The sequence below is a fragment of the Cucurbita moschata genome, unplaced genomic scaffold, assembly GCF_002738365.1.
Source record: "Cucurbita moschata cultivar Rifu unplaced genomic scaffold, Cmos_1.0 Cmo_Scf00018, whole genome shotgun sequence".
Lineage (NCBI taxonomy): Eukaryota > Viridiplantae > Streptophyta > Magnoliopsida > Cucurbitales > Cucurbitaceae > Cucurbita > Cucurbita moschata.
The window spans coordinates 144,527-158,104 of record NW_019268534.1 but is presented as its reverse complement, the minus strand read 5'-3'; the positions used below and the strand labels follow the sequence as shown (position 1 = coordinate 158,104).

The following is a 13,578-nucleotide window of genomic DNA, read 5'->3' as shown; positions in this document are numbered from 1 at the left end:
GGTATCTTCTCATTTTTCTTCTTGTTTCTTTTTTTTTTTTTTTTTAATTAAATAATACAAAATTTATTTATTTTGTTTTGAATAATACAAAATTTGATAATTTGATAATTTGATAATTTGATAATTAGATTTGTTGAAAAATATTTAGCACCCCCAAAAGTTTAAAACAAAACAAAACAAAACAAAAAGGAGAATAATTGTTTAAAGAAATGCCTTCTGATAAGAAGCTTTATGTAATAGTTTTAAATAACTTTTCAAAAATAAAAATCCTAAAATTTATATGCCTTTTACTTTCATACATTTTTTAACTTTGGAGTTAGAATAATTTGATCTATTTAAATATAATTTAATAGTTCCAACAAAATCTCTCATATTCTCATTCTCACACAATTGTGATGTCATATTTTCAACCTAAATACCATCACAAAAATTGGTTTAAACCAAAGGTGAAGCCTTTAATTCATTAAACTTCTCAAAATAATATAATATTTGGACAATCGTACATTATTTTCATAAGCTTTTACATCAAAATATCCATAAAGCTATTATACAATGACAAAGGCTACTAGAACCGAGCATAAGACTCTACAATGTCTTTGTTCCCACAGCCTCGTTCATCTGCAATGCTCTTGTCACATGCTATATGGGCTCGGTACTTTTGAGAAGAGTAGCACGGGAGAATAAAAATACTCAATACATGGACTTTTCGTACTTTACTTCTAACCGTAACTAATTTATTCAGCAAGTAGTTAGTTTCTTGCCGAACCAACTAAGATATATATGTGGGTCAGCCATAAGTGACCTATTACTTTAAAGAGGTAGTTCGTGATCATATCATAAACATGAAGGTAGTGATCTCATGCATGAACCAACTATGATACATATGTGAGTCAACCATAAATGAGTCATCGCTACTAGAGGTCGGTTGAAGATGCTCTAGAGCCTCATCACAATAACATCATATCATGCAAAGACAAATGTATAATCGTGACAAAGTGGGCAAAAAAAACAAGTTTGTACTACAAATAATTAAGCACATTCATTCCTAAGCCTTATTTAAAAAATCACGTGTCATGTTATAACATTTTATTTATAATCAATATACATGTCAACGCATTCAAAAAAAATATTAGGCTCGACATAGAAACTCAAGTGTCTTGTCATGACGGTTCAAATTGAATCGCCATACGAAATTTCTAAGTTCTCCATAGAAATTTTTGTATCATACGACGATCATACAGATGGACAAGCAGAGAGGGAGACATTAGCTTTAAGACAACAGCGGGGATGCAAATTTATAGCGTTCATTGTCGACATGCCTCTTCGTCGACCGATCGATTCACCGATGTAGGTTATTAGAGGTAAAAACAAATATCATCCCCTCCACTCGACTAAAACACAACTTAATCTAAACAATTTTTATTAATGGCTAAATCCTTGAATTATTTTGACATGAAGGTTTGTCTTTGTGCAATTGATTGATAACTAATTAAATTGGACTTTTAGAGAAGAATTGTCTTTAAAGGGAAGACTTTGACTCTGAATTTTGTTGAACTTTTAAAAATTGATATAGTTGAATGAAAAAAAAAATCATTTTCATTTCTTTTACTCTAATTGAATTTATCATTAAATTTTTTTAATTTTCGGGTATAGTATATCCTATAATCAAACCTCGATATTTTTATAACTTAGTTTTTGTTGACACGTGAAGTATTTTTAATAAAATTGACAGACTTGAATTAGAATGATTTTTGTTAATTTGTTTCAATATAATGACATAAGTTATATTATTGTATTGAATACAAAACTTATATAATCTTCTATAAGATATGGTCCGATGTATTTAGAAATCAGGTGCATTGAAATAAAAACATTATTTTAATTTGAAAAAATAATTTGATATTCATAATCTAAAGTCCGATGTATTTAGAAATCAGGTGCATTGAAATAAAAACATTATTTTAATTTGAAAAAATAATTTGATATTCATAATCTAAAGTCCGATGTATTTAGAAATCAGGTGCATTGAAATAAAAACATTATTTTAATTTGAAAAAATAATTTGATATTCATAATCTAAAGTCCGATGTATTTAGAAATCAGGTGCATTGAAATAAAAACATTATTTTAATTTGAAAAAATAATTTGATATTCATTAGAGGTGATATAAAATATAAAGTTTGAAATGAAAAAATGAAGTGAGATTGAGCATGGAGTATAAAATCCACAAGGCATCTAAAATTTAAGCCTAGTGGCACATTTGTCCTCTTTTTAGGGGATTCATGCCAAGTTGAGATTTTCTACCATCTTTCTCACTTATATTTTATCATATTACAAATATTTCAATTGTTAGCTTAAGCTTCAATGCAATGTCTAAACTATAATATATATAAATTATGTACTCAGTCCTATCATATTTTTTCTTATCATATATCAATAAATGGGTTAATATGATGCATCATTAAGTGGGTTACTGATTTATATTTTTACATTAAAGTTTTTGTAATATTTTGAACTATTTAAATAGAGATAATAGGAAATAAATGAGGGGGCATTATGGTCCATGGGAGATAATATATATAAATTATGTACTCAGTCCTATCATATTTTTTCTTATCATATATCAATAAATGGGTTATAATATATATAAATTATGTACTCAGTCCTATCATATTTTTTCTTATCATATATCAATAAATGGGTTAATATGATGCATCATTAAGTGGGTTACTGATTTATATTTTTACATTAAAGTTTTTGTAATATTTTGAAATATGATGCATCATTAAGTGGGTTACTGATTTATATTTTTACATTAAAGTTTTTGTAATATTTTGAACTATTTAAATAGAGATAATAGGAAATAAATGAGGGGGCATTATGGTCCATGGGAGATAATCCAAGGAAGTTGGCAAGTGGAGTGGGGGATGATGTGATATTATGTCATGATAGTGAAAGTACAAAAGTACCCTTTATGAAAATAGTTGATTTGTTGTGGTGTGGGGAGCAAGCCGCGTTTGGTTACCAAGTTGCCTCCTCGCGATGCGATGCGATGCGACGCGATGGCTTTCCTATGTAAACGTTCCGTACGGAACTCTAAAAGGAGAAACAAATGCGTTATCCATATTCAAACTTGTGCTTATCAATTTTTGTAGCTTAACTCAATCAAATGGACTAAATTTGAAACATTCCCTCGTTCCCATGTAAATATGTTCCTATGATCATGTCGGGTCGAGTGATGTGAGAGCCAACCAGAGTAACCCATAGAGTGAGCCTAAGAGAAAAAATTGGTCCTAAATATATGTTTTTTTTTGTTCAACATTAAATCAGGTAGAAGATTCGAACCTCTAACATTTTCATTAATAATATATGTTTTAAGTTAGTTGCCCTATAAAAATATACGAGTGATGCGCAAGGTCTACTCGAAATTCCCTTTTAGATGGTATTGTTTGTATTCCTCGTTGAATCTTATCTTTCACACCATAGAAGGAATATTATGACGTAGAAATTAAAATCTTCTTTGGAAAGAGCATATTGCACGGGACCAAAGAAAAAAATGTTTTTTAAAAACTTCTTATCCAATATTTTATCAAATTAGACACTTGTTATATTGTTTAAGGTTGATTATTGGTGTGACATCTGAATGAACGAAGTACATGAATGAATCAAGAGAATATTTGAATGAGAGTGATCGTGAGGATACAGAATTATAAATCCTAAAGTTAAGCACGTTTTACTTGGAGTAATTATGTTTGGTGACCTTCTATGATCCTGTTTATGATACATGTGAGTGATTATAAAATATGTTGCAATGACTCATGTCGGTGTGTGAGGAGTAAGTGGTGTGACCATGTCGCAAAGGATACCGAAAATGTTTGGTAAATTCTAATTCGAATCTTAAGCATAAGTCGTTACAGTTTGATTATTTAGATCAATCGTTCTAAAACACACTTTTGTACGTAACTAAAACACCAAGTATTGGATGTAAAAAGTGAGATATGTGAGTATTAAAGGATGAACGGTATAAATAAAATAATTTGTGATGGAATTAAATTTGATATAATTGGAATGTAGAAACAGAGAAAATAAAATTGTTGGGGGAAGGGTGGGTAGAAAGGTAATTGACGAAGGAAGAAAATGGTTGAATTGAAGTAGCGTGGGGGGTGAGGGGTAGTCGAGGGAATAAAGGTGGGAGTGGGGCCTACATGTGTCCCAAAGAGAGGGGCAGCCACGTCTGATGGGATGGATTTCAGGGACAAAAACGGTAACTTCAAACTTCTCCATCTCAAGATTTTGCAATATCTCATTTGTGCCCCCCCCCCCCCCCTCCCGGCCCCAATCTTCTCGGCATTTTGCAATATCAAATATATATATTTTCCTTTTATTTTCTTCAATTTCTCCATTCAACCTTATTTTTCTTGGTTTATATAATCAATGAAATCTATGGATATTAAATTGATGAGTAATAAAAAAAAATCATTGATTTAGAAATAAAAATGTGACCTGGCATTTTCTTTTGAATGAATGAAGATAAATAGCGAGACAGATAACTTTGAATGAAATATATATATACATACATACACTCAACCATAAAAACATTATTTTTATAATTTTAAGGTCGTAAAATTTTAACACGTTTTCTCACATGAATTGAGACAAACTATGAATTACAAATTTAAGTCAAATTAGGAGGTTAAGTAATGAACTTTTGAAAATTTTATTAAATCTAAATTTTTAATTTTGTGATTAATAAAGCGAGTTCGTAGGGTTGTTCAACCCAATCTACATGGATTTAAAAATATTTAATAGATGTGTATAAATTAAAATTTTGTGTTTAATTAAATATTGGTTAATTTTGTATTTAAAAAATATTGAAGGGTTGGGGGCAATTGTGGAAAGAAAAAAAAGAAAGGGAAAAGAGGAGTAACGTGGGACGGTTGAGATTTAGTTAAAGGGGGAGCCTCAAACATTGACAATTGAAGAAACAACTCTGTCTCCATTCCGTAGGGAGAAGGGAAACCCTTTTTTTTTTTTTTTTTTTTTCCTTTTCTTTTTCTTTTTCTCTCTTTCCACAAAAATAAGCCCCTTTTTTTAAAAAGAAAAAATTATAATATAAAAGGACAGATTCTCCACACAAAAAGAAAATAATAATAATAAATCCCTTATTTCTCCCTCAACCCACCACTTGTGCAATAGCATATCAAAAGCTTTGAAATAAATAAATAAATAAATATGAAGGAAAAAAGAGAAAAATAGTTTTGTTTCGTAAGCCAAATTGCGGCTGAATTTTGATTTCTCCTCTCTCTCTCTCTCTCTCTCTCTCTCTCTCTCTCTCTCTCTCTCTCTCTCTCTCTCTCTCATAATTATTTATTTGAAATTAAAATAATTTTGGGAGGTCAAAGGAGTTTGCGTGTGGGTGTTGAAGAGGCTTTGAAACGTCAAAGGATGCCATTATTGTGTTTTTTTCTATTTTATTTATTTAGTATTTTTGCCTCTCTGTTTTTCCCCCTTTATTAAAGTATAATAATAATTATTATTTCCCCTTTTCCTCAATTTGTTTAATTTTTAGTTCTATATTTTTGTTTATTTTTTTTTTTATTTTGTGTATTCATTGGGAAATTTGCATTTAGTCTTAGATTTATGTATATGAATGAAGAGGTGGTTTTGTTGTTTAAAATATGAATATAATTTCAACGTTTGTCCCATCAACGCCAATAAACCATAAAAAAAAAAAAAAAAGGTTTAAACAAACTAATTAATTTATATCAATCATTTTCGCATGATGGTGTTTTCATAAATATTATTTTGTTATTGAAATAAAGAAGAGGGAAAAAGGGGGAAAAGTGCGGAGTGGGTTGGCTGTTAATTAATTAATTTCTGTATAAAATATGCACCAAATGATTATATCATAAACTATAGAGCTTAGCTTCTTAATTCTTTCAACTTTCCAAATATTTGTATTAAATCAAAGACGTGACCGACTTAATCTTATCTTTTTGTCGGATAACCATTTTATTAATTATCATAATTTTGGATCAAACAATACATGCATTTTTCCTAAAATGGAAAATCTATGTATTCCTGCATGAATTTTAATTTTGTTTTTGTTTTCCGGAGTAAAATAATGGATAATTTTATTAAACTCTAATTGATTTATTATGAAGAAATATAAGAAGTTTGATTAAATCTTTACACTTTTTAACTACTTCATACATATATATGTTGTTTGGAGAATTTTATAATGAACAGTTGGTTAATGTTGTTTTCACGATATGTCGATGAATTTTAAAATTGCAACCTGGATGGAGAGAACTTGTAGAAGGGAAGGTGATATTTAATTTAATTTGAACATGTTAAGGGTGGAGTGCGTGTTAGTAGCCCATGTGAATGGAAGCAGCTAAAATAGGCCTAATTTGAAACCCAGCATCGATATAGTAAACCAAAATTAATATCCAAAGTTGTTAAGTTCTATTAACACATCCTAACACCCTACCTAACTCTTCTAATTCAATTTCATTCATTATTTCCTGTTTTCATATTCTTGTTTTTCTTTTCCTCAACACTGAAAACATTCTCATTTTATTATTATTCATCCACTATATTCTTAATTAAGCAACAAAATTATATCTCAAGTAACGTTTTCACCAACTCCTAATATAAATGGGAGATTAGCAGTTAATGGAAAATGAAGAAAACCCTATATTGAAACTCATTGGGTAACCAAAAAGGATGACCAAAAAGGATGACCAAAAAGGATGACCAAACTCACACCACCTAATTAACTTCTCTTACTTTCTTTACACATCAAATGCAAAAAATAGACAAATTTCTTCTTTCTATGTTTTCTCTTATTGAATTGAAGCACCCGAGTGCATTTCAACTAACCTTTTCTTTTCATTACAATAATCTAATAATCTACTAGAATGGAAAATTAAAAATAAGATACATATGGCAGTGTTATGGAACGATTTGTGGGAGAGGAAGAGAAGGAAGTTTGTCAGAGGTGTGTGGGAGAGGAAGAGAAGGAAGTTTGTAAGAGGTGTGTGTGACAGAGAGTAAGAAAGAAGCACATAAGGGTTGGGTTGGTTGCATGAGTTTGTGGTAACTTACCTACCAATTCTCCACCTGCCTTCAAAACTCTGTCTCTCTCTTTCACTCTCATTTCTATATAAACCAAATATCTCCACTGCTTCTTCTCAATATCATCATCATCTTCTTCTTCTTCTTCTTATTTCAACCTGAAAACAAGAGAGCTACACAGAGGATACAGAAAGGGAGAGGGTTGTAAGGCCTCCTTGCCCGGGATACCCTTTCCTTCATACAACAACACCAGCAATAACATCAAGCTTGTAAGCTGTTTGTTTGGAGGGACAGAGAAAAAATGGCCATTTTTCACAGCCCCCATATCTTAGCTTTAACATTTGGCATTCTTGGTAATCATTAACCATTCTCATATTTCTCTAAATACCACACTAATTCTAATCAATATATTAATTAATTAATCAATCAATTAGTGGGTGTTGTGACATAACTTCAAAAATTTTGCGTGGCAGGTAACATCCTTTCCATCTTTGTGTACTTGGCTCCTTTGCCGACGTTTTACAGAATATGGCAAAAGAAGTCGACGGAGGGCTTCCATGCACTGCCATACCTAGTGGCTCTCTTCAGCTCCGCCCTTTGGCTTTACTATGCCATCCTCAAAACCAACACTTTTCTTCTCATCACCATCAACTCCTTTGGCTGCGTCCTCGAGTTTCTCTACTTGATCGTTTTCATTGCATTCGCCGCCAATCCAGTCAGGGTCAGTCCTCTTCTTCTTCTTCTTCTTCTTCTTCTTAACATCTCTCACTATGTAATGCTTCATTCTTTCCCTTCAGATGTTGACCATCAGAATCTTTGCTGTCATCAACTTGGGGCTGCTTGGATTCATCCTCCTTGCCATCCACTTCATTCCCAAACGTTCAAATGCTGTCAAAGTAATGGGGTGGATTTGTGTTGCTGTTTCCATCTCTGTTTTTGCAGCCCCTTTAAGCATTTTGGTGCGCATTTATTACATCTTCATTCCATTTTTATTCTATAAACGATTGCACTTAAGACAGGAATTACTTGTGTTTGGTTGCAGAGACAAGTAATTAAAACCAAGAGCGTCGAGTTTTTGCCATTTTCACTGTCCTTCTTCCTCACATTGAGCGCCGTAATGTGGTTTGCTTATGGTGTTTTCTTGAAAGACATGTGCATAGCTGTAAGTAATAATTCCAAACCATAATCGTATAATTAGTTTAGGGAATGGGTGTGCATTAATGAGAAATGTGGGACAGATTCCAAATGTGGTGGGCTTCATATTGGGGCTGCTTCAGATGCTGCTCTATGCAGTTTACAGAAAGCGGAAAATAATGGAAGAGAAGCTGCCAGAACAAGTAAAAAGCATAGCAGTTGTCGCAGTGAGTGAAGCCCAACAGAAATGACGTTGAATTAAAGGATGTTATATAGATATCGAGAAGATCATGATTATGTTATGTTCTTCATACTTTCTGCAGCCAATGTTTCAGTTTTATTGTGGTGTAGAGTTTTATTAAACAAAACCTGCTGCTCTCTGCTTTATACTGCAGAGTTCATCAAAATTGGCCGATTCAAACAGTTTTGTACTGCAGAGTTCATCATACAGGACATAGGCAATCAAACATGCCAAGCCTCACGTCTCTCTCTATGTACATTGCATTCTCCTCCACCATGCTTGCCTTTACTTCTTCTTCTTCTTCTTCTTCTTCTTCTTCTTCCTTCTCATGTATGGGTTATGGGAATTCATAAAGGAGGAAAGTTTTAACTGAACAGAGTTGAGAAAAAAAAGTATTAACCAAGTCCGCAAGGATCAACCCAACCCCTACATCCATTGCTTTGCTGCTCACAATGACACTGAGTAGCAGCCACCCTATGAGCAACGTTTTAGAAGCTTCAATAACACCTCCTAACATTGGAACCTCTTCCTTCTTCCTCCACCAATCAAACGTAAGGAAGGAATGAGAAGTAGACGCGGTAACAGAGGAGATCATTCCTTCTGCATCTCTTCTTCTAATTGCATTACTTATCCATTAGACCCATCAAAACTGCCTTGCGTGCTCTGTCGTCTTTTTTCTCGCCAATTCTCTCCCCACATCTTCGCCTCAGCGACCGCACGCTCTCTGTCTAAATCCCTATTCAAAATCCTTGCAGTCTCCCTGGGGGAGTCGTCCTTCTCCGGACCATCCAGTGCCCACCTTCGTCCAGATGCTCCCCCTTCTTCATTCTTTACCACCCCTCCACCTTTCTCGCCACTGTTCGGTCTTTCGTCCCGATCACCAGAACCTCTCTGAGAAGCAGCTGTACCTGAAGGAGAACTTGGATCATAGGATTGATTTGCTAAATAAGACAGGGCAGTGACCACATCTCCAATGAGTGGACGGGCTGCAGCTTGTTCTTGGGTACACATGGATGCCACAGCTAAAGCCTGGTAGAGACCTCGCATGGGATACCGCCCCTGCAACTGTGGATCGGCCAGTTTCGAGAATCTTCTGCGATCGTTAAAAAACGGGCGTGCCTTCATTGTGTAAAAAAAAAAAAGACCAACTATAATTAGCATGCAACAAAAATACTATCCAACATTTTATAAAAATATGAGCATGTCTTACCCATGTGACGAGGTTCTGTTCACCTTGGGGTCGGGTGCTATCAATGGCTCTCCGTCCAGTAATCAACTCTAAGAACACAACACCGAAACTATAAACATCAGACTTGACGGTTAATTGTCCAGTCATGGCGTACTCAGGAGCACAGTAACCATAAGTCCCCATGACCCTGGTGGAAACATGAGATTTATCTCCAACAGGGCCAAGCTTGGCGAGGCCAAAATCAGAAAGCTTTGGATGGTATCCTTCCTCAAGTAATATATTGGAGGATTTGAAGTCTCTATAAATAACTGGAGGGTTTGCCTTGTCATGCAAGTACTCTAAACCTCGGGCTGCACCAGCAGCTATTTTCATTCTCGTGTTCCAATCAAGGGGTTCCTTATCAGGTGGAATTTCTGATTTAAGAAGAAAATTTTTTATAATCAAAATACTTGAAGGTTTAGGGTTTAGAAGTAAAATAACATTCTTCATGGAGAAAGTTACAAGAAGTAAGGGAGAACAAAAAGATTCTCCCTAAATCCAGCAGAGTCCCATTCCAATTAATTACAGAAAGAGAGCTTTAAAAGAAGATAAAAGTTCAACAAGGAATAAAGCATGATTCCCAATGGGTAAGCCCTAAGCTAAAAATAAATACATTAAGAACCATTTCTTTTTGAAGGATAAGGAATGTAATTCCCATTTTAGTGAGTACCACTGCATTCTTTTCTTTTCACCTCTCTTTTCTATTTACTTTTGCAGGTCTCACACCAAATTAGCTTTGATTCTGATTCTAAACATAAGCAAGCAATGCCATGATAGTCCTATACATTTAGCTTCTGATTCTAAAATAATATTGTAAATTTTATTAACTTGCTACAACTTTTCTTTTCCATTGATTTTTATAACTAAATGAAATTAATATGATCAGGTATGTAGCAATACTCCTCTTATGCATACTTCTAAGTGGCTACACAAAATAATCAAACGGGAAGAATGATATGACAGATTTACTATGTTTTATTCATAAACTAGACTAGCAAGTCATTACAACACACATCTCACAAATTACAAGACTTGTATAATTTCACATAATATGCACACAATTGTATTAAATTGCAACAACATTGATGATATAACCAAATAGCAGCCACTAAACTTCATTAAATACTGCATCTGAATATGAGTAGACAACGTAAGAATGAATAACATTGGAAATTAAAAGAAAAAAGTTTTTTTATTAAATCACATATCCACACATAAGATAATGTACTCGAGACGTGGACTTCCCTTCACCCCGCTTCCCAGAAACTTAATTACTTCCAAGAATGTCACAAGGGGTAAATTATGAACAATAAACAGAGAAATAGGTCGACAAGAAGTCCTCTTTTCTATGTGAATTCATTCAAAACAGTCCTTTGGTCCATCTAGCATGCTCTTTGATCAGATAGAATGGTCATTGTATAACAGCTTTAGGGCAATAGTAATCTAGCGAAAATTTGATACAGGTTGGAAATACTAGAATTTAAAAGGCATCCTCAAACTGACCAGGTCTGTTTTCTCTGAGAGCCAACAGCAGGCTACAAAAAAATCATTAGAATTTGGTCTCAACCCTTTTCAAAGATTAGGTTCTAGACCATATCCAATCTTAAACCAGCAAGAAAAGTGGAAAAATAGTGGCTCACAATCAACATCAGATCTACATTCAAAATCCATGCTAAATTGTAGGGCGATTTCTGAAATGATTCTTCATATATTGACTACTTATTCACATGTGATTCGTCCAAATGATAGGCTTTCAAGTCAGGGGAAAATGTTACCGTGAAGATGATCTTCCAATGATCCCAAAGGCATGAACTCATACACAAGAAGTCGTTGATCCCCATCAGCACAGTAACCAATCAGATTCACCAAATTTGGATGATGTAGAAGACTAAGCATGAGAACCTCCACTAGAAATTCTCTGTTGCCTTGAAGACCATTCCTATCCAACTGTTTAACAGCAACAATCTGCGGCAAAATATGCAAATAAGAAATTTCCATTGATATCAAAATATATTCTAGCGACATGGAATATGACAGGTGAATTTCAACTAATTATTTCAGAAGATGGGAAGTAGATCCCTCTCTGTTTAAGAAGGCATAATTTTCAAGTTGAAGTCCTATAAGTTTTACATATATGCAAAATTTATATACATTTCTGTGACAAGACACGAAGAAACTAGATAGTAGTTCTTTGTGGATAGGTGTCATGCAAGTCGGTAAGGCTTAATTCATTCTTAACAATCTGATTCCCCCTTTCTGCTACTAGTAATAGATCAACTCCAATCTATTTTTCCAGTAGGAACTTCTAAGCTACTTTAATGAAACAATATCTTCTTTTTAACGACATTCTTACTTGCTAGCATAATACAAGTTGTAGATGACTCATAATTCCTTCAAAATTGGTAACAGATATCAATTTCATCCTCCTTACATTTCCTTAATGGATAGTATCTTCCAAATGTGAAGACTAATCCAATTTTAACATTCTCACGTCCCCTTTCCTTTCAAGTAAAAGATTAATTCCATGCATAAGATAATCCTAATTTACTTCTGGAAAAGAGCAAACAAGAATGGCCAAGTCTAATATATAATCGAAATTTTTATGCCCATGCCTGTAACAATATCAAATTGATGCCTTAAATATAGACACATAACCTGGCCTGTGCTTTCGAGCCGCCCTTTGTATACACGTCCAAATCCTCCTTCCCCAATAAAACATTCGGGTCTAAAGTTCTTTGTCGCAATAGCAAGCTCCCGGAAAGTGAATGTTTGAGCAGAAATATTGACGAGAGGAGCATCCTTGGGAATCTGCTGTTCCCTTTTGGAACCTCCATTACTTTTGGATCCAAGTTTGTCTGTGCCTGCAAGCAAAACATACAATCATAGCAATTAAGTAACAGATCCATTTGAAGTATGCGGTCCTCCTACACCATTCTAAAATTTAGGATCCGTCCTCCGTAAAAAGGGGGAAGATGTTTGAAGTGGTAAAACTATATTTGCAAAGCGGAAAGAATGTAATATTGCAAACACATATTATCTATCATACAAACATGATTGATGCAGAGTACACAAATTTGGATGAACGCAATCGCCAGATTTAGTGACTACTAAACCATTGATTGCGACTCTGATCCCTATAACAAATGTTTCGGTCAGACGCATCATACTACAGAATTCACCATGATTCCTCCAATGAAAAAAACACAGGTCTATCAAATTTATGAAAATCTACTGGGGTCCACTAAAAGTAGCTCCACATCAATTTTCTTTTTTCCCATTTAATCAAAACCTTTCTTAGACTAACAAGAAGCGAGAAAAGGAACAACAATGATGAATCGTACACACTAGATCAAGAACACACAGATTTTTATTTACCAGAGAGTCTACACAGATCAAGAACGAAAGAGAAGAGAAAAACTAACCAGAAGGTAATTTCGCAATGTTCGGTGGAACCATTGGATGGTCTTGCTGACCATCATCGCTTTCCCTTTCAGGATTTAGCTTCTCCTCCTCCCTCGAATCGAAACAAGGAAAACAACCCATATCCTCAAATCAAAACCCCAATCCTCGAAGTCCTTGTACTCCTCAAAAACACAATAACAAAGGGAAGAATTGATCTCAAACGCCGCCAGATTCGATCGAGGACTCACAATCCAATCCAATTACCACGAAAAACAAAGAAATCACATCAAGGGTCAGTCCAAATGAGTCCGTTCCTAAACAAATTTAGTCCCCAAGAAGCTACCTCCTCCCGATCGGGAAGGTGAAAAACAAAGAAGAAGAAGAAGAAGAAGACAGAGAGAAAGAGAAAGTAGAAGAATGTAAAGAGTGTAGAAATACCAATAAATGATGTTGAAGAGACGAGGGAGAGGGTCGTTGGGGGGGGGGGGGGGGG

General features: G+C 34.2%; 2 protein-coding genes and 1 long non-coding RNA gene across 3 annotated transcripts; 2 read left to right on the top strand and 1 right to left on the bottom strand.

The window, feature by feature from the left end:
• The first annotated feature begins 7,185 nt into the window (after window positions 1–7,185).
• Window positions 7,186–8,621, top strand: LOC111455952 (bidirectional sugar transporter SWEET15-like). Its single transcript, XM_023097615.1, has 5 exons — window positions 7,186–7,433; window positions 7,554–7,801; window positions 7,878–8,039; window positions 8,123–8,242; window positions 8,319–8,621. Exons 1-5 carry the CDS (start codon window positions 7,382–7,384, stop codon window positions 8,463–8,465), a joined length of 729 nt encoding a protein of 242 aa, XP_022953383.1. The 5' UTR covers window positions 7,186–7,381; the 3' UTR covers window positions 8,466–8,621.
• LOC111455951 (serine/threonine-protein kinase PBS1-like) lies at window positions 8,557–13,571 on the bottom strand. Its single transcript, XM_023097614.1, has 5 exons — window positions 13,106–13,571; window positions 12,339–12,544; window positions 11,459–11,648; window positions 9,666–10,057; window positions 8,557–9,574 (listed from the first exon to the last, which is right to left on the bottom strand). Exons 1-5 carry the CDS (start codon window positions 13,224–13,226, stop codon window positions 9,083–9,085), a joined length of 1,401 nt encoding a protein of 466 aa, XP_022953382.1. The 5' UTR covers window positions 13,227–13,571; the 3' UTR covers window positions 8,557–9,082.
• LOC111455955 lies at window positions 10,193–10,862 on the top strand. Its single transcript, XR_002712672.1, has 2 exons — window positions 10,193–10,270; window positions 10,401–10,862. It is a non-coding gene; the product is annotated as an uncharacterized LOC111455955 (long non-coding RNA).
• Window positions 13,572–13,578: the final 7 nt, after the last annotated feature.

Coding starts and splice junctions, on each gene's coding strand:
- LOC111455951 (XM_023097614.1), bottom strand. CDS start 13,226: ATGGGTTGTTTTCCTTGTTTCGATTCGAGGGAGGAGGAGAAGCTAAAT. Junction 11,649..12,338: donor GGCTCGAAAGCACAGGCCAG/GTTATGTGTCTA, acceptor ATTTTGCCGCAG/ATTGTTGCTGTTAAACAGTT. Junction 9,575..9,665: donor AACAGAACCTCGTCACATGG/GTAAGACATGCT, acceptor TACACAATGAAG/GCACGCCCGTTTTTTAACGA.
- LOC111455952 (XM_023097615.1), top strand. CDS start 7,382: ATGGCCATTTTTCACAGCCCCCATATCTTAGCTTTAACATTTGGCATT. Junction 7,434..7,553: donor TTTAACATTTGGCATTCTTG/GTAATCATTAAC, acceptor TTTGCGTGGCAG/GTAACATCCTTTCCATCTTT. Junction 8,243..8,318: donor TGAAAGACATGTGCATAGCT/GTAAGTAATAAT, acceptor AATGTGGGACAG/ATTCCAAATGTGGTGGGCTT.